The sequence below is a fragment of the Solanum stenotomum genome, chromosome 9, assembly GCF_019186545.1.
Source record: "Solanum stenotomum isolate F172 chromosome 9, ASM1918654v1, whole genome shotgun sequence".
NCBI lineage: Eukaryota > Viridiplantae > Streptophyta > Magnoliopsida > Solanales > Solanaceae > Solanum > Solanum stenotomum.
The window spans coordinates 4594459-4614485 of record NC_064290.1 but is presented as its reverse complement, the minus strand read 5'-3'; the positions used below and the strand labels follow the sequence as shown (position 1 = coordinate 4614485).

Here is a 20027-nt window from a genome sequence, read left to right as displayed (position 1 = left end):
TTATTTTTGTGTATGGTTATTAACCGAACCAAACCAAACCGAAAGCGATAAATGTATATTATATTTGGTTTGGTTTGGTTTTGATAATTTTAAAACTAATTAAGTTGGTTTGGTTTTGATTTTGACCAATAACCGATCCAAACCAACCCGTGAACACCCCTACCTCCGACCTATGGTGGTTTATAAATTAGTCATCCTACTAAGGCTAGCCAACTCATCCCCAATACTAGAAAAAGAAACCTAATAGTTATGCTCCTAGAAGAGATGACTCATCTCGATACAAGAAACTAGGAAAACATAAATAAGGGAGACTCTCCCTTTACAAGTGAAACAAGAAAAAGAGAACCTATACGAAAACTAAAAACCTATCAAGAAGACAATAAAAGAGTACATGAGTGCACAAGTTTCGAAGCAAACTGAAGCGCAAATTATGGTGGCTTTTTTATCCTAATGGTCTTCATTCGTCTGAGGCTAGCTAGACCAATCTTGTCCAGTTTGTAGTAACCTTTAACATCGTGAGGAAGCTGATGGGTAGTAGTGTAATGACCTGGAGAAGTAAGTGTATGACTATACTTAGATAAAACATCTGCCGTGAAATTAACTTTTCGATAGACATGAATGCAAGTAAAAGAGTGGAACACTCTCGTAATCTCCACTAGCCACTGATTAAAATTATAAAGGTTCCACGGGGGCTTTATCTGATGACTAACCCATTTAGAGAGCAATTCGGAATCTACTTCAACAATGACACGTTGGAAGCCTTGTTGCACACACCAGCGAAGTCCATATATAGCTGCTTCCATTTTCGCTTGATTGTTAGTTCCTACTCCCAATGAAAGAGGTTTTTATAGCATGATTTTAAGGAGTTATAAATTTGTATATTTTTTAAGGTTATGAATATAAAAGGTTAGGAGTTTTAGACTTTACTAAATTAATTAAGAGTTGAATTTATTTAATTGAAAAGGTATGAATTAAGAAGATGATTTTATAAAATAAAATAATTAAAAAATATTAGAGAAATTGTCAAAAAAATCACAAAAAAGATAAATAGGATCTTTGGCCATTGATGGAAAAGCTCTATTGGACATACTACTAGTGATTCATGTGTAAACTAGCAACTCTCGAAATCATCCGAGTGACGTTGTTATCATTTTAAGTACCAGATATTGATTGAAGCTTTCAGACCTGCATGAGGCTATTAAGAGGCACTAGCCAAAAAATAGTTATTGTTGCCTGAGCTTACTAGAGTATAAGATGTAGCGCGAACAAGAAATTTGATAGTATGACCACCACCGAAATTCGGTATCTCAAGACACTCATGCAAATCTATAGTATTTACCAACATCGCCTATTCCTCTCCACCATTAAGACACTTGAGTAGGAATGTCCCAATTTGTAGTTTAAACCTCTTAGCACATCCTCATAGGGTTGGAAAACCTTGCTTAGAGGTCAAACTTAAATATAATATCTTATTTACAAGTGGCTTTCACAGTAATTGTTGACCCAATATTACCACAATTCATCTCAACTTTAGAATGCTTCTCTGCACCATGACTGCGAGAGCTTGATGAATGATGAACGGTCATTCATCATCGACTTAGACATATTAAATGAATCTGTCATGGTCGAAAAATTAGCCTGCTTATGTTCAGTCACCCCACCATCACCATCAATATAATTATCTCCTTTCATCTTAGTGTTAACATCAACCCTAACAATCATGGGATATGAGTATCTAGAAGTGAAATGATAGTCAAAATTGTCCAAGGCGTCATTGTTCATGCCCCAACTCCTGCATCTAAGTCTGTTTACTGGGCTGGGCGGCCCAATCCGACTCATTTTTTTTTATTGATATACCGAACCTGATCCTCCCAATAATGGATCGGACCGGTATCGATCAAAATAGTGAAAGAAGACAAAAAAAATTGGCCTGCGCTCGATTAGGGCTTTGCTACCGAGCCCGATTTATAATAATGGGCCAAACCGACCATTATTTTTTATTAATTATTAATTTGAAAGTTTGATGCAATTAACAATATAGTATATTATTATCTATTTAATTTTGTAATAGTTAAAACTATTTATGACAAACATGCTAAATATACTTATAATGTATACCAAATAGTCATATTAGAATACTTAACATTATACTATACCAAATTGTCGGAAGACGAAAATAAAGAAAGAATTGTAAAATTGATGAAATGTTGAACACTTGAAAGTTGAAAATCTCCATTGAATATTGTTAATTGCAAAATATAATATAAAATTGCTATCACAAAAGAAAATTGAGAAAATGAGAAAGAATTATAATGTATACCAAACAGACATATAGACACTATCTACTATCTATTATAGTAGCATACTTACATTATATTATACCAAATTATCGGAAGACGAAAATAAAAAAAGAACCGTAAAATTGATGAAATGTTGAACACTTGAAAGTTGAAAACTTCCACTGAATATTGTTAATTGCAAAATATAATATAAAATTGCTATCATAAGAGAGAATTGAGAAAATGAGAAAGAATTAGAAGATTTGATTTAGGAAAAATAAAGAAATGTGTAGCTATCTATAGAAAAAAAATTGTGTATTAATTTTATTTTTTAAATATCATTTTGGCCATTTTTTTTTTCAAAAAGTGGATAGCCGTTGGCCAACGGATATCACCTACATTTTAGTTCCTGTTAATTTTAGTTTTTTTCATTACTGGACCGGTCCATACCAATTCACTATTGGACCACGTATCGGTTTTTTACCGGCTTGTGAGAGAAAATAATCTGAACCGGCTCACCCCACTAATATAGGGGTCGGCTTCCGGTTTGGGCCTTATTGGGACAATCTTAATGAGCTAAAACTGTACGGCCGACCCAATTGACATGTCTATCTACATTCTTTTTTTGTAAAGAAAGATCCCAATGATGCATTTACGAAATTAGTCAATGGCATCACATTCAAATTTGCAGTATGACCCTGCATCTAACACTGCCACCTTGGATTCATAACAAAATTTAGACACAAAATCAGATCAACCAAAGAGAAAAATAATGAAGAATAAGAAAAATGAAAATAAAATAATCATTAAATATGTCTCAAAGGAGGTTTTTATAAGTGTGATTTTAAGTAGTTGTAAATTTGTATATTAAATAATTTGAAGGTTATGGATATGGAAGATTAGGAGTTATATACATTACTAAATTAATTAAGAGTTGAATTCATGTAATTAAAGAGTTATGAATTAAGAATATGATTTTATGAAATAAAATAATTAGAAAAAATTAAAGAAAATGTCAAAAAATCACAAACATAAATAAATAGGATATTTGGCCATTGAGAGGTGTCACGTCACTCATTTTTTATCTAGCTTTATATATATTGATTGATTGATGATTGATTTGTTGATCTTATCGGAAATTCATGAAGTTCAAGTAAATGATTTGGTTGTGGGTTGCTATTTCCTCTTGTTATGGCAACTTGAGTATCTTATTATACTAAAAAGTTTTGTTAAACTAAGTAGAACAACTACTAGAGTTAAACGTGTTTAACACAACTGCAAATTAAAATATTTGAAAATAGTTCAAAATCTATCAGGTCAAACCATTATGATAATAAATCAAACCTAAGGAACATCCAGTACTTACTCCTCGTTAATTAGGGTGTACATAGTCAAAGTTGGTTCAAAATTTTCAATATCAAATCAAATGAAAGATCTAGTTTTTATATTTATAAACTAAATCAAGTCAAATTAATAATAGACGAGTTTTTCAAATTTCTATTATTTTTTTTAATCTTTTAAATAATAGAGAAAAGGACCACGCCGAACTTTGAAAACTTTTAGGGTTAAACTGAAAAATAAATAAATAAATAAAAAGACAAAATACCTTAAAGATCACTAATTGCATATCCAAATTATCATTAGTCTTAATATCTCATGAACTTGGCTATTTGATAACCTTAACTCCTCCTCCCGAACGATCTCATCCTACCATAGTGATACACTCGCATGTCATATAGATTTTTTTTTTTTTTTTACAGAAGTGTCACCTTTTATATATATATATATATACCTTTTAAAATTAATTAAATTTTTAGTGTANAAAGACAAAATACCTTAAAGATCGCTAATTGCATATCCAAATTATCATTAGTCTTAATATCTCATGAGCTTGGCTATTTGATAACCTTAACTCCTCCTCCCGAACGATCTCATCCTACCATAGTGATACACTCGCATGTCATATAGATTTTTTTTTTTACAGAAGTGTCACCTTATATATATATATTTACCTTTTAAAATTTATTAAATTTTTAGTGAAATTTTTTCTGGGTCAAATTAGTAAAAAAAATACTTTGCCATAACTCATCTTTTGAGGTGATTTATTGGCTCAAAATAGCGAAGTTTTAGTCATTTTTAATATAAATTTTGCCCCAAAAAATACACTATTAAAATTGCTAATTATTATATTTAAATACAATATAATAAGAGAAACTTCATTATTATGTAAGATTTTTTTATTTTACTAAAATAAAAAGTTGTAATAAGATATTTATTTTAATAATAAGATTTACCCTGAAAAAAATTAATTGCTAATTGGATTGAATTTAATTATGATAAGATTTTAAATTAGAAGAAAATATTTTATCTATATAAATGCTACATAGGATAATAAAATTGAAGACAAAGAAATGAGAACTAAAGGTTTAGAATAAATATGTGTTCAAATTTAAATTAGATTATAAAAGTATGTATCAACAAAAAAAGAGAGATGGAAAATGGGCAAATACTTCCCTCAATTTTACGATTTAGAATGATTATATGACTACCCCACAGTCTAACAAATTATGCATATTTATCTTTTTCGTTAATAGACTTATATTTACTAAATTAAAAATCTAAAAGTGATTTTCTAATTAAAAAAATCTCACGTCAATTTAAAAAATCACATTCATTATTTTTACTCGTCCAAACTCAATTCAAATGAAAAAAAAGCTCAATCCCTCTTATACTCAATCATAAAATAAATTTGGATCGAGCTTGAATAAAAGAAGAATTGCGTTTATTTAGAAAGTCAAGTCTAGAGAAATAAAAAATGAGTGAGTAAATTTTTTAAGCTATATGACAAATTTGAAACTAAAAAAGTCAATATAAACATTTTTTTTAAAAAATAAAATCAATATCTTTACGAAAAAATAAATATATACCATTTATTATAGACGACCAGTGTATACATGCACTAAATGCAAAATTGACTGTACATAACTTTTTCTGTTTCCAAAAAGTTTAGTGTTAAACTGAAAATATAATATAGAAGCAGATTTTAGGGTTCAACCACAAAGGGGTAGAAGATTGGGGTTTGTTTAGCTAACGAAGAACGGAGAAATTCAGCTCAGGTGAATAGATCCGTCGCCGGAGAGATATGTCGGATTATTTGCCCCAAGAATTGTTGCTTGATATCTTCACAAAACTACCAGTCAAATCAATCCTCCGATGCAGAAGTGTTTGCAAGTCATGGTATTCTCTTCTTACTAGCCCTAGCTTTACCTTCACACATCTCAATCGAAAACGAGATGATCATATGCTGATTCGGAATTTCGCTAAAAACACCCGAAGAATAGATATGTATCCTTTGTTTGGTAACAATGCGAGGTTGGATCCGGACGATTTCTTAGATTTTTTATTTCGTAGAGGTTCCGTTAGTATAGTGGGTAGTTTTAATGGTATTTTGTGCCTTGCCGACACCGACACCGATACTGACACCTTGACCCATTTATATTTTTGTAACCTATCCATCAGAAAGTCGGTAAAACTCCCAGAACCAGTTTATTTATGTAATGATCGCAATACCTTTGGTTATACACTGGGGTTTGGGTTTGATCCGGTTACTAATGACTACAAGGTGGTAAGAGTAGTACACACTAAGGGTCATTCTGTGTCACCTCATGCTGAGCTTTATAAGTTAAGTACTGGTGTTTGGGAAGACATTACCCATGTCCTTGGGCCTTACATATTCATTGCCATTGCACCACAGGTGTATGTGAACGGCGCTTGTCATTGGATTACTACCAAATTGGAGTTTACACCAGCTCGGAGGGATTGGAGGGTGATTGTTGTGTTCAACATGCATGATGAGACATTCTCAGATATGATATTGCCGAGTAGTTTAATCAATGAGTCACAAACACATTTTGATGAAGTCTTCCTTTTTGTGTTAGAGGAATCTCTTTGTTTGGTTGATAATAACTATGACAAACGTGAACCTATTAAGATTTGGATGATGAAAGAGTATGGTGCACCAGACTCCTGGGAGAAACAGTTCAGCATCCAAAATTATCACTTTCCACAACATATTCCTCTCCGTGATGACATTTTTTGGACACCTTATTGTGGAAGCGCTGCTCCAACTGAGTTTGAGATTGCTACTGACTTTATGAAGCCAATGGCTATAAGGAAAAATGGTGAAATCTTATGGAAAGGTAACCAAAGATTATTGGTTTCAGTTGATCATACAATTGATAGGTTTAAAGATGTTGACATTGGTAACTCATCAAATGATTGGTGTTACAATCCACGCTATGTTAATTTTTACAAAGAGAGCCTTGTTTTACCTGATAGATGGACAAATAATTGTGTTGGAGATGCTTGTGAGGAGTCATCTGATTTATGGAAGAGAGACCCCAAAGATGGGAAAAGAAGGATCTCAAGGGCAAAATCTAAATATAGAATGCGGAGTGCATCTCTTTCTCACATGAGTGGATTGCGGAAGAAAGAAAGGAAGAGCATGCAAGTCAAAAAACCTTCATTGTCCAATTAATTAGCTATGTTGCACTTGAAGTCCTTTAGCTCAGTAAGTTTTTGATTGAAGTTAGTCACTGAAGTTTAGGTGCTGATCCCTTAAGCATATGCCAACTTGTTTTCTCTTATAAGTCTTCTCAATTTCATGCAAACATTACATTGCATTGCAGGGTTCAGGCTGACATTGAAGACCTCTTTTGATGTATTGTGGAAGGTCAAAGTTTCCATGTGCCAGAAGTGTGTGGCACATTTAATACTCTAGGGTACTGGAACTCTTTGTTTTAAAGGCAGACTGTAAACACTTGTCTTAATTTCTTTCCTGGTGGATGTTTGGTGCATGATACTTATATGGTTCCTGTGTTTTTCTATCTATCTGTCTTGGATTATAGTTGAAAAGTTGACTTACTGCTTCTAGGCAAATATGTCGACCCTCAGTGGTACTGCTAAAAATCACTTCTATGAACAGAACTTAGTTTCTTCATATGCATTGTAGAGTTTTTTGTTTCTTTATAATTCGTTGATCTTATAGCAGGGAATGATTGGCTGGTGCTTTGCTGTTTCCTTCAGTCTTTGCACCTTGGGTTTCTTTAGTATACTAGAAAACTTTTGCACTGCCTATTTACTGAAATTGGATTTGGTAGAGGATCTGTTTTTTTTTTAAAATTAATTTGGTAGTGGATCTGTTGTGTTTCTTCCTTGGGTAACTATACCTGTTATTGCTCCAAAAGACCCAAACAGTACATGCTGGAACAGTCTTCCAAGTTATCTTCAGATTCCTTGTGATCCTTATTTCTTTCCAGCAACTTAACGGTTCTTTTAAGGATATACGTATAACCCAACTCAGTCCAATAAATCGTAATCACAGATCCAACAATTGCCTATCATTACTCCAATTAAAGTGTATGACGATATTTTTGCTCTTGGGTGCCAAACTCTTGCATTAAGAATGGTAGAATAGTCTTGGATTGTTGTTTGCAAGCTAACTGCCTACTGTTTCTATCCAATTTTCTCGGTGGTAATTCTAAAGGCCACTTTATGAACAGAATTTAGTTGTCATGATCACATGCCTTTCTTTTTATAGTGTTGATCTGACAACAAGGTTCCTTCATCTTCCTCTTCTCTTCTACATCTTGCTGATAGGATTTTAGTCTTCGTCTTGACTGAAATTCTAATTTCAGTTGCCATTAACATGCAGTTGCATTAGGGGTTCTGTTGATGTACTAGCTAGAAAGTTCATGCAACCACTCTTTGCTGAAGTATTTTGCTTCAAGAAAGGCAACTGTTTGAGTTTCTTTGTTGGTATTTCCTCCTTTAGCATTACTTTAATTTTGCTCGTTTTGCAAGAAATCTACTACAAAACAATGTGTATGCTTGACTGCCTTATATTTGTCAATGACACAGGTATACAGTGGTCATAATTTAGTCCAGTACTATGCGCCTGTGTCTTTGGTCAGTGAGGTATAGGGTCCAATGGCATTTAGGTAGCAAATGCCAACACTGGTTTCATTACCATATTTAGCTTTTCTTCTTTTTTTGTTTGATGACCGTGGTGCCGGTCCAGCTTTCACGCACCATATTTAGCTTTTCTTCTTTCTCCCCAATTTCTCATTTTGTTTATTGAAAGAGAATAAACGCTATCCATTAAGTAAAGAGAGGGTTTGCTGTAGTGATTCGGCTGGTTGGTAACCCCTTTGAGAGTTGCGGGTCCTTGCTACTGCTAGGGGTAAGTAATTCAACAAAGCCACAAGTAGGTAGTCTATAACCATTAGATTCCTTGAATGATGAGCAACTAAGAAGAGAGGGATATAAAAAAAATGAAAGGGATATTGTCAACCTTTAGATTCTAAGATTGAAAAACGAGAAGGTAAAGGTATAGAGATCTTTCCTTTTTCTTTTCTTCTTTCAAAAGCCAAATACAGTGCACTAATTTCGTATCAGCATGTGTTCAAGAACTTGGTGGAATTCCTATTCAGTAAGTCTAGGTTAATAACCGGCAGTCCTCGTACACCATAGAGAACTAGAAGTTTCTGAAAAAGGGTAATTAGGTAGTACAATTCAGTTAAGTCGATAAATAAGATGGAGGAGTCCTTGAAGGAGGAGCTGGAAAACACCATGGGGCATTTGGCCATTAGACAAAACATTAGTAGGTAAATTTTACATTTCTCTTATATGAGAAGCAACTCTTACCTGCTTCAGGCCTCTGTTTCGTCAACATGCCTGCCTAGCCATTTGCTTGATAATGCGACATCTTCTGTATGGAGATCTCTTTGCCTTCAAAAATCCTTTCATTTCTTTCCTTCTAAATGTTCCACCAAATACAGGCAGGTATTGTTTTGCACCAAATCTTCTGGCTCTTGCTACCTCCCCTCCTTATCCAACAACTTAAAATTCACCTTTGCCAAATTGATGAAAAATGCCAACACTTGTGATGTAACTTTACACCGTAGAAAAGGTGGTTGTTTGTCTCTAAAGCCTCCTTACATAATGAGCATCTAGAAGCCATGTAGATTTTTCCTTTTTCTGTAGTGTGTCATGAGTCCGACTAGCTCTAGCTCGTCTAACTACTAGCCAGGTGAAGCATTTCAACTTAATTGGTGCCACACTCTTCCATACAGACTTTTGGGGTCCTGTTGACCTCCCTGTTAATTCAGTCACCCCGCTATATACACCCCATTTATTAAGAACAGTCCAATCTGATGGTGTTCCCATATGTTATCAGGTTCCATAGAAACCACCATCATTTATTATCTATTTGAACTAAGGTGTCACTTGATAGCTTGTTTAGATGTGAGTTATGCAGGTATTAAATTCTGCATAAGTAATACTATGGTAGCTGATTAGGAGGTGTTATTCATGTATAAAGTTAATTCAGTGTTTGCTTTGCAATTTAGAAATCTGCATAGCTTTTTTTTTTTGATGAAGTAGAAATCTGCATAGCTAATACATGATTATGTTATGAGGGAATCTATGTATTATTTTATGCAGGACAGAAGGTGGAATAACTAATACTAACATAAAATAATACATATATTCACTCATAACTAATCCCTACATGCATAACTCTAACCAGCTACAAATGACCCCTAAAGGTTTAAATTTGTATTCTGACTTGCTACTTGGTTTATCTGCTGATAGTTTGGTTGACTTTCATTTTCCCAGTAGTTTAGTTTTGTTTCTACTGAGTTTGAGGTTAAAAGGTGAAGTAGAGGAAAGAGTTGAACTTGTAGGTCAAGTGTTTGGGTAAAGTCTTGATCAAGCTTTGGCTTGATTTAATCGTTAAATTATGCACTGCTCATCTTGATCTGCTAACTAAATATGAAGCATGATTTTTGAAGGTTTTTGGATCGAAAACCTTGTTCATTGAAAGTTATCTTTATTGCTCTATATTTTCTTTATCCAAAATTATCCATATAAATAATACTACTAATTTGATAAATTGTTAGGGGGAACAGGCCCAACAGTAGTAAGGAGGGTATAACACATGTAGCGACAAAAATTTTGGGAGCAACAAATTTTATATCCATGGATGCTGGACAAACAAGCAAACGCCAAACTCTGATAAGAAAGATGATGATAGAAATGTTAGGCGCCGTGAACTCTACAAACTTATGATGGCTAATGAAAAGCGTACTCTTAATATGAAAAACTCTTGCTCTACTTCCAGAATAGGTTAACATATCAGATTTAAAATTTATTGAACTTTGGATAGAACACACTGTTTCACCATTTTACAGTTACCCCTTTTTCAAAAAACGCACACTCTGTTTCACCATTTTGTGCAAATGCATATTCCTTTCCCAGCATGAATATGCATTTTCAGTTACTATTCTGAACGTCTAGTCTGATCATTGCCTGCTATATTCGCAGTTACTGAGCTTCCCTTGTTTCCTGCTTTTGACAAAGGAAATCCTCACTCCATCTATGAGAAAGGTAAGTTACTGAAAGTTGTCATAACTTTAGCGGAATCTACAAAATTCATTAATACTCATTGAAAAATATTTTTATGTCAGGTTCAACATCAGGTCTTGTAATAAAACCTTGCTGTACAGCTAAGCCAGCCATTCGTTACTAAAGGTTTGTTTTACATCTGGTTTGGATCGTTGTTACCCATTGTATCGTATTATATCTTACAAAAAAACTTTTTTTGATTTCTATTTAAAATATATTAAATTGTATTGCTAAATCCGTCATGAAAAGCGCCCTTTTATGTAATGACCTATTTGGTTTGATCACGTCGTTACCTAGTTTCTCTTTCAAATTATGTCCTTAATATGTTTTTTTTACCCTATATTATTTAACTCCACCCAAATACCATATCCTACGTTTGTACTCTTTTTCTTTCTTTATAGTTAACTATGTTATTTGCTCGGCTTTCTGCCCTTGTTTCGAAATTACAGGTACTTTTTTTTGTCCATAACCATATTTTTAAAGTTCCTTTTCTGCTTTAACTATATCTCAGTTTATGGAGGATCTTTATTGCATTTCTCTATTTTCATCACATCTATTTCTTATGAACTTTAACATGCAAACAATGTTATAGATGCAAAGAGAGCCTGGGCCAGTTGACAATTAACAACACTACTTGTTGAAAAACACTTACTTTGCTATAAGTTCTGGACCATGTATGATATACTTGATCCCAAAAGAAAAGTATCTTTCCAAAAATATTTTTGAAAATAATTATGTTTGAGTTGCATGTCTCGGTTGTTTTTGAAGTGAGCAGATCATATTCTATGTTGCATGTGCTATTTAGTAGTTTATGTTCATACAATCAGTTGCATGAATTTAATTGTGTTTGTTTTTGGCTTGGATTTGATTTTTTCTTTAAATTTGTAAACCTAAGCCCAAACATTATTGTAGCTCTTTTTGGTGTATTAAAAGAATGTGGAATTTGGTAATGTGATTCACCTAGTCAAAATCCCACTAAACAGTATTTTTGTCATACTTAAACAATATTGAATCGTTGATATCTTTCAATTATTTATTTGCTAGATTAGGCTGGTTTACAATAAATATATCCATATTTTATAAATGTGCAAGTGCCGCTTAATTTTTATTCAGATTTATTTTTGCATGTACGTAGTTTCAGTAATTTCATTTGAATTTGCATGAATTTAATAACTTAGTATATTTACAAAGCATAATTTGTGACAAATTAGCAGAAATATGCTGTCTTATTTTTATTTTTTTTGAAATTGGTGATAAAATTACTTTATACAACAGTTTAGGGTATTTTAGTAAACTTACCAGTTACAATATAACATGATACAATCAAGCCAAACAAGAAAAATATTATTGTCAACAACAAACGATACAATCTACCCAAACATTGTTCCAAAAAATAATACAATATAATACAATACATTGTGAAATGATGGGCTACAATAATACAAACATAGTGAATAGTCTCATGTTTAATTAATACCATTATGTGTTCTCATTCTTTCACTCCTTCCACAGTTCCACCGTTCAGTGTATCCAGGTCACTGGCAAAATAAGAACTGCTCTGAATATTGAACTATGATCAAACTATGTACCATTTAAAAAAGTTTCTAATTGTAAATTTTGTTGTGCCAGTCGTATGGTTAAGATAATTTCACACCAAATGCGAACTAATTTGTGTGCTCTATAATTAGGAAATCATGAAAACATACACTTCCGGACATACATTAGAACGTATAGTAGTTGCATTTACACCGCTTGGTGTGCATTACGATACAGACTTGATACAAAGAAATTGTGGTATCTATACGTTTAGAGTTCAAGAATGAATGTACCATCTGATAAATGATTTGTATCCTGGTGACCAGAAACCAATAAATCTGCAACTCTACTTTTACGACAGTGATGATTAATTTCAGTAAATAGAATGTCATGTTCTGATAAGGTCAATGACTCTATAGTGTGAGAACTAATGGATATGCTGAGAAATGAGAATTAACCCATATTCCTTTTTTATCTGATCTTTGATAGATATAATGCAGCTACATAATTTCTGCATTACGTTCTCGTAGGTAGCCATGTACTTCATGGACATTGTTTTATTGTTAATTCTGAGCACTGCATTTTTTCCGAAGGGAATGGAATATTTGTAGAACACTAATAGCATTACCTGTTCATCAAAAATTATGTTGATCTTAGCCCTCTGTTCATGTGATGATGTTGTTAGGTTGTGCAGATTTGGATATACTTGTTGGCCATGTTTATTTATCATTTTTTCTCTTCAGCTTTGGGCAATCTAACTAATTTGTAAATTGTTAATTAGTAGTGTGAGTTCCTGCCTTTCTGTAATTTTCTCACTTGAGCTCATGCTCTTTTGTAATTTTCTGAAAATTGGCACCTCTACCGATCAATGATGCCTCTTCCAGCCTTCGATAACTTTACTTACCCTTTGTTCGTTTCTTTTAGCCTATATTTTCTATTAACGTCTTCACTTTGAGGCCTTCTCTTATCACTTTGTTTAGTCTTCTGTTAAATCTCTATTCCATATGTAGATATGAGGATTGCATGTTCTATGTGCTTCTTTCTGCTATAGGTAAGGACCCCACTGATATCGATATACTCAACCACTGACTTATCCTACAAGCATCTTTCTGCTCCAACTTTCCAGTATTGGTACCACAAAAGGCACATCTTCATCAGATTTTGGATTTTAGCCGTTGGTTTTCTTTCCTGTTAGTTAGCTGCACACCCAGTGCTTCCTAGCAGCTTTATTACTTTGTAAGTAAACACCTCAACAACTATCTTGTCTTCTAATACTACAATACAATCATACTATTTATCAACCATTAAAGTGCAGTATACTTCTTCTTATGCCCTCGGATCACAGCCTGGACTCCACGTAAACCGAATGGCTTTGAGAACTGTCCTTGGTCACTTCCTATATCTGTCAGCATTTCATCACTTCATATTACTGCTTATTTTACTGGTAACGTTGTCCTCTTTAGACAAAATCTACATATATAAGTATTAACCAACTGATTTATCTTTTTCCTTGCAGAATTCTGAAAGAGTGACCATTTGATCTACCATAAGCTAAACTTATAATTCCCTTGACAGACAACCATTGTTGAACAAGCGACATTCCATCAACGAGCTCCTAGATGTTGGCACAACCGCTTGTTCAGCAATGATTCTGCTGCCAAGTGAACTTTGGTTTGCACTGGCTCAACACTTCTGTTAAGGTATGTGAGCCTGTGCTGCTTATTCTGATGTCGGTGATGTGTGTGGTTTTCCCTTGTCGGAGGAGAGGGACAGTATTGAAAGATTTATGTTTGGTTCTACTTGTAGACGACATATAATAAGTAACTTGATTTACAACCAAGGGTAATATTGGTATTTCCTTTAGACATTTTTCTTTGCTTATTTCAGTTGCTCACTCCATTAGCCACCACAAAGTTTTTATTCCACTGATTTTGCCTTTCATGCCTGCACCCAAAACATTTTTGCTCCAAACAGGGAAGAGCTTTCTTACTCTTTCCTGTTTGTTTGTTCTGTCAATTTCCAAACGTTTTCTTCTTCATTTGTTCATCTTTAATTGTACTTGCAATTATCAAGTCAGCTACTTCAGTTTTTGGTCAAATCTGGCTTAATCTTCTCAAGATTGTTTCTTCCAATTTTCCAGGTTAGCTACTTCTTCAATTCTCCGTCAAACATTATTTTTTTTCTTGAATGTATCTGATCCATCTCTATCTATTTGGGAGAGCTAGCTCAGATACGAGGGAAAACATCCCTATATTCACTACTGCCATCTTTGTACGTAAAAGGATATCTTTCTTGGCGTTTGGTTATGATAAATATATTTCTCTAAGTTCTCTTGTTGCAATGTTTGCATTGAAAACATCTTCTTAAAGGAGATGGAAGTGACCAAGCATATGCTACTCATACCTTATCGCTCTGCTAAGTAGTGCTCTTAACAAAAGAAAGGTAAAACAGATATTGGTTCTTAATAAGAAAAGCAAGTCCAAACTTTTTTGTTTTAGGTATATTGGCTCCCTAACAGTACCACAGGATGTTATCTGGAATATTGATTGAAAGGTAACTAACGATTAATGCCAATTTTTTTTTAATAAATATGCAACCATTTCCATTTGAAGTAATTTTTGCTTTTTAATTTTACAGGTGAAAACCAAATGAAACTGATCCCAGATGCTGTTCATGACGCGAGTTGCTGCCAAATTAAATTTCAGCAATATGAATTTTCTTTCCTAATTATGTTTCATCCATTATACTAGTATATATTGCTTTATATATTTGGATCCAACTCTTCTTAAACTTAACTTTCTTGATTCCCCCCCCTGTTCTTCAGTTATAATCTATAGATACTGTTATACATATACAACTTCAATAAAGATACTGTTTTCTTGATTTAATTTTTTTTCTTCCTTTTGTTGTTTATCACAGGAATCTGAAACCAATGCAAGAGCAGGACCAGCTCGGCCACTAAAATAGAAGTGAATTGATTTTGTAGCTATAGTTTCAAAAGCATACCTTACACCCTTTAAAATCATATTGTTGTTACTGCTGTTGATCATATAGAAATTGTGCAGAGAAATGATCTTTTGGCTCTTTACAATTTTTTTTTTAGTTTTATGTTTTTTTTTTAAAGAGATCTATTAAAGGTCATCTACTTCGATTCAAATTGTAAGAGGACAAGAGATCTTAGTTCCTCGGAAAAAAAGTGTATACCTTTCACTAAGGTTGGCATTTGATTATTCTTTGTTTTACTAAGATATTGGGCTGAAAATTAAGATTTCTTGGCAGCTTATAAAATGAAAAGAAGAAAATGGTCTTTTCAGATCTCGTGTAAAAATGAAGATTTTGTAGAAGTCATAATTTTTTCTAAAAAAATTTCAAGGACCTAGAAGATCCATTCTCCTTAATAGGACATTATTAACCCTTAAAATTGGGAGTATTTGTGTTTGCTTCCCTTAACTTACATTATTCTCCTCTACGGGCAATGGCTCCGCTAATGTTGCATTTGTGAAAGTTGCTGCATTTGTTCTATAGATATACTGCTTTTAAGTGAATTCGCATTCTAGCTCTCTTGGTTACCTCTTTCCTGTATCGCTTGTCACTCTCCTTTCTCGCTTGCCACTCTTCTCTCTTTCATCACTCTCCTTTCACGCTCGCCACTCTTCTCTCTCGCTTGCCTCTCTCCTTGTATTTTGGATTTAGTGTGATTTACATGTATTTGGAAATTTCGCTTGCATCTCTCCCTATTTTAGTGTATTTGATAGTAAAAATACATGTATCTAGGCACATCTAGCTTGAAATCCAATATGAAATCATTAATTAGTGATATAATATGTAATTATTTCAAATTATAGGAAGATTTAGTAAATACGGTAGGAATGTTTGTCTATAGGTAATTTTTTTCCCTCTCAGTCCATTTTTCCTCTTAATTTCCGAGCCCAACGAAATGCAAGTGTCTAGCCCACTTTAATGAAATGAGAAAGAAGAGCCGATATTTTATTGAACAATTTTTCTCCTTCTTTCCACTCAAAAACTCCATTGAAGCAGCCAAGAGCTTACTACACAGTAATCAATCTGTTTGGAAGTGGCGGATCCAGTCTCTCACAAAGAAAGGAAGCCGTTTGTTCTCATCAAGGTTCGCTCCATTCTACATTCTTCATTTTTTTTTTCTAATTTAAAATTGAATGTGTACATTTTCTGTCGTAACTTCCTTCGCAACGAGTAAATTAGTTTTTGCTTTCCATTTTTTAAAGTTGAAATTTAGCTTGTTGTTTACATTTTTCTGATAAGGATTTTGTTCTGCTTAGTTGTTGTTTACATGTTATCAATGAAATGATTTACTTCATAAAGTTCACTTTTTTTGTGAATTAGTTTCATATTTCCAATAGGTTAATTGGATAGTTCAATGTTCCGTGCATATATCAGCTAACTCTGTCCACCGAGGCTTAGATAAATAGGAAAAAGTCCGCTAGTACTTTTAAGTGCATACTTCTTTATAAAAGAATTATTGGACTGATTTAGCTTAATCCCATAGCTTACAAGTAGGTTCAAATGAAACTTGGTATGCATTAGAAGCCTGAAAAATCATTTGCATTTCTTGAGTTAGGATGCATACAGGCATATGCGTTCACTATTTGATTTCCCAGGTCAAAAGAATTAATATCCCTTGCACATAAGTTGGTGGTAGTCAGTTGTGCTAGTGAACAAATAAGAAGGTTGATGTCTCTTTGGAATGTTGTAATTTTTTTCAAAATACGTAAAGAAAGTGATGTCTCGTAATTCTTCTTGATATATTAGGCGATTTAGAAGTCTTGGGATAGTGAAATATGAATTGGGAATGAGATTTTGCGATGAAGTCTGGGACTATTTCGTTATTCAGGAAGCCTTTTGATGATTTTCTTTCTGAGAATTTAGAAGCATGTCTAAAGTTTCAAGCTGAGTTTGTGTTGAAGTTGCTGTTCCATTTTTCTTTTTAGAGTCTTCCGTTACATCTTTTGTTTCTATAGTTGGAGCATTTTGTGTTCTGGTCACTCCCAGCATACTAATGGAAAAGCATGGCCAATGATGTCTTGTTGTTCCTCTAAAGCGGAAAATATGCATCTAATTCTTTGTATTTATCTGAGAGCAACTTGTGATATTTTTATCGGAGCTATAGAATGGATGTGATATAGTGGGGACTAATGTGACAATCTGTGTCGACGTTTTGAGAAGGTAATAGACAATCTGTGTTGGTTACCTTGACTCTTCTTTTTAAAGGGAAGTTTTGTTTGAATTTTGATTCACTGTTTGGACTAAAAATAAATAGGGTGAGAAAATGTTTTCATTCAGAAATGTGATATAAAATGAGGGGTGCTTGAAGTATGACTAGTTTTGTATGTATACATGTTTTGTGATTCTGTTGTCCATTAAAGATGAGCAAAGTTTTAATTCGTGCTGAATTCATATATGTTTAGTATTTCTTTAGTTTTCGATTGATTGCATGCTGCACTTTGCTTCAAGCCTTAGTAAGGAGTAAGGACCTTAATCTTTTTTTTGTTGTTGCAATTTTCACCTTTAAGAACACTGGCTGATATATTTACAACTGTGTTAGGCTTCTGACTGAACCTTCTTTGAGACTCTGCTTCTCCTTTGTGCAGTGAATCGGAATATTGAGCTTCTATTTGGAATCAAGAAATGAACTTAGGGAGACTGAAAAATATGGTAGCTGCTGCAGCCATTGAAGGATTGGTCGAGGCAAGGGCCAAGATATTTGGTCATGTAATTAATCCAACTGGGCAGCGATCTGCTCACAAGGTTTTACGCAAGAAGCTGATCGGTGAAAAGGTCTCACAATGGTACCCACATGATATCATGAAAGACGACCCTCTTGTGATGGCACGTCAAGAACAAGAGCGTCTGAGCAAGCTTGAAATGTTGAAACGTCGTGGAAAGGGACCGCCTAAGAAGGGCCAGGGCAAGCAGGCTAAGAAACGCAACAAATAGAGAGTACATACTTTCACTGGTTTGAAATAAAGGGGTATCTAGAGGATTACTCTTTACAATTTGATTGCTAACTTTTATCATCAGCCACTTGCTTTCTAGTGAGCATCATCTACATACTCTTCTACAATTTTTACTATTTTGCAATGAATTAAATGGGTGGGTATATTATTGGATTTGGTATAATAGAATGAGATTTTAAGTAGAATAAATTTATATATCCATGTAGGCGTGCCACATAGGTGCCATGCAGGATAATAAGACTTAACAATGCAAGTATAAATGTGTGTAAAGTTGGATGACAGGGGTAAATATATCAAAAAACAAATATAACTCTTTTCTCAGAATACAAGAGCAAATATGACTCTTTTCCGTAGTATTATTCTACTTAAATGCCCAAATCATCAATAAATAAAAAAACTTTTAAAACCAATCTCCCTACAATCACGCAACAATAATATCTTTACTTGTTTTCTTCTTCTTATGAAGATGGGGTTTAGCAGAGGCGATCTTGTTGAAGTTGGAAGCAAAGAAGATGGATTTCTGGGTTCTTATTATGAGGCAATTGTTGTATGTCAACCACTCAAGAAAGATTACATCGTGCAGTATAAAACCCTATTGAAAGATGATCAATCTGGTCCCCTGACGGAGTTTGTTACCCACTCAGAACTCCGGCCAGTTCCGCCGGTGATTCCGGTGAGTAGATTTAATTTGAATGATCAAGTTGATGCGTTTGGTAATGATGGATGGTGGGTTGGAAGAATTACTGGTAAAATTGGGAGTAAGTATTTTGTGTATTTTGAATCTAGTGGAGATGAATGTGGGTATTTTATAAGTGATTTGAGAGTTCATCAAGATTGGATTGATGGGAAATGGGTTTGTTCAAAAGAGATTGTAAATTGTGATTGAATCAATAGTGTTTCAGTTTTGATGTTGTTACGGTTCTTTTGTATATATGATTCGCATTGTTTTGCTATTAGTTGTCATGTTCTAGAAAACAGCTTCTCCACCTCGAGATGAGACTGCATACACTTTACCCTCTCCAGATCTAGACTTACTTTACAAAATTTCACTGAATATGTTGTTATTGTTAAATTTAGGCTTGGATTTTGTTTATATATAGTTTGTATTTTGTAGTTTATTAGATCATAGGGTAAACCCTATTGTTGTATTCATTGCTGGATTTCTCATGAATCTTTAGTTTTTGCTATTACATTTTATTAAATGATTATTTGATTATATACATATTTTGTATGGGTGAGACGAATCTAAGATTTGAAAAAGATGGAGCACCATCGAAGAGGGATGCATGTTAGTCAAAATGGTGTTGTGTGATATTGGTATTACTTTATCGCAAAATACTATTAGACCCATCTAAAATTCAATGTATCTGGATAGTTATAAATTAAACAAATAAAATATATACACTTTACTATAGTCTGTATGATTTGATGGTCTTGAATTTCATTTTTCACGTGCACAAGGCTAAAGACAATCGTTTTTGAACTCATGTACCAACTCATGAAATATATCTAAAGGTAACGGATGTATATGCATCACACCCTTTGTGGATCCACAGTTAGGTCAAAATTTGATTTGAAAGTCTGAACATATTAAAAGACATCCGATAAAATTTCTTCTATCCATTGGGGGACCTGATTCTTCCCTTTCATAAATTTAATTGTTACACAAATTCCTTGTAAATATTTTTGTTTTAAGCAACAAATCATACAAAAAGGAAAATAATTTACATTGCTCATCATGTACTTGGGTATG

General features: G+C 33.6%; 2 protein-coding genes, 1 long non-coding RNA gene and 1 pseudogene across 3 annotated transcripts; all 4 read left to right on the top strand.

Annotated features, from left to right (window-relative positions):
* Nucleotides 1-5301: 5301 nt before the first annotated feature.
* On the top strand, nt 5302-6794 carry LOC125875843 (F-box protein At3g07870-like; annotated as a pseudogene).
* Nucleotides 6795-10020: 3226 nt separating this feature from the next.
* On the top strand, nt 10021-15693 carry LOC125875865 (uncharacterized). Its single transcript, XR_007447465.1, has 7 exons — nt 10021-10037; nt 10165-10466; nt 10665-10727; nt 10808-13981; nt 14355-14421; nt 14651-14834; nt 14919-15693. It is a non-coding gene; the product is annotated as an uncharacterized LOC125875865 (long non-coding RNA).
* Nucleotides 15694-16261: 568 nt separating this feature from the next.
* LOC125875864 (uncharacterized) lies at nt 16262-18352 on the top strand. Its single transcript, XM_049556907.1, has 2 exons — nt 16262-16407; nt 17909-18352. The coding sequence occupies exon 2, from the start codon at nt 17946-17948 to the stop codon at nt 18252-18254; it is 309 nt and encodes a 102-aa protein (XP_049412864.1). The 5' UTR covers nt 16262-16407; nt 17909-17945; the 3' UTR covers nt 18255-18352.
* Nucleotides 18119-19174, top strand: LOC125875862 (protein AGENET DOMAIN (AGD)-CONTAINING P1-like). Its single transcript, XM_049556905.1, has 2 exons — nt 18119-18257; nt 18741-19174. The coding sequence occupies exon 2, from the start codon at nt 18741-18743 to the stop codon at nt 19158-19160; it is 420 nt and encodes a 139-aa protein (XP_049412862.1). The 5' UTR covers nt 18119-18257; the 3' UTR covers nt 19161-19174.
* Nucleotides 19175-20027: the final 853 nt, after the last annotated feature.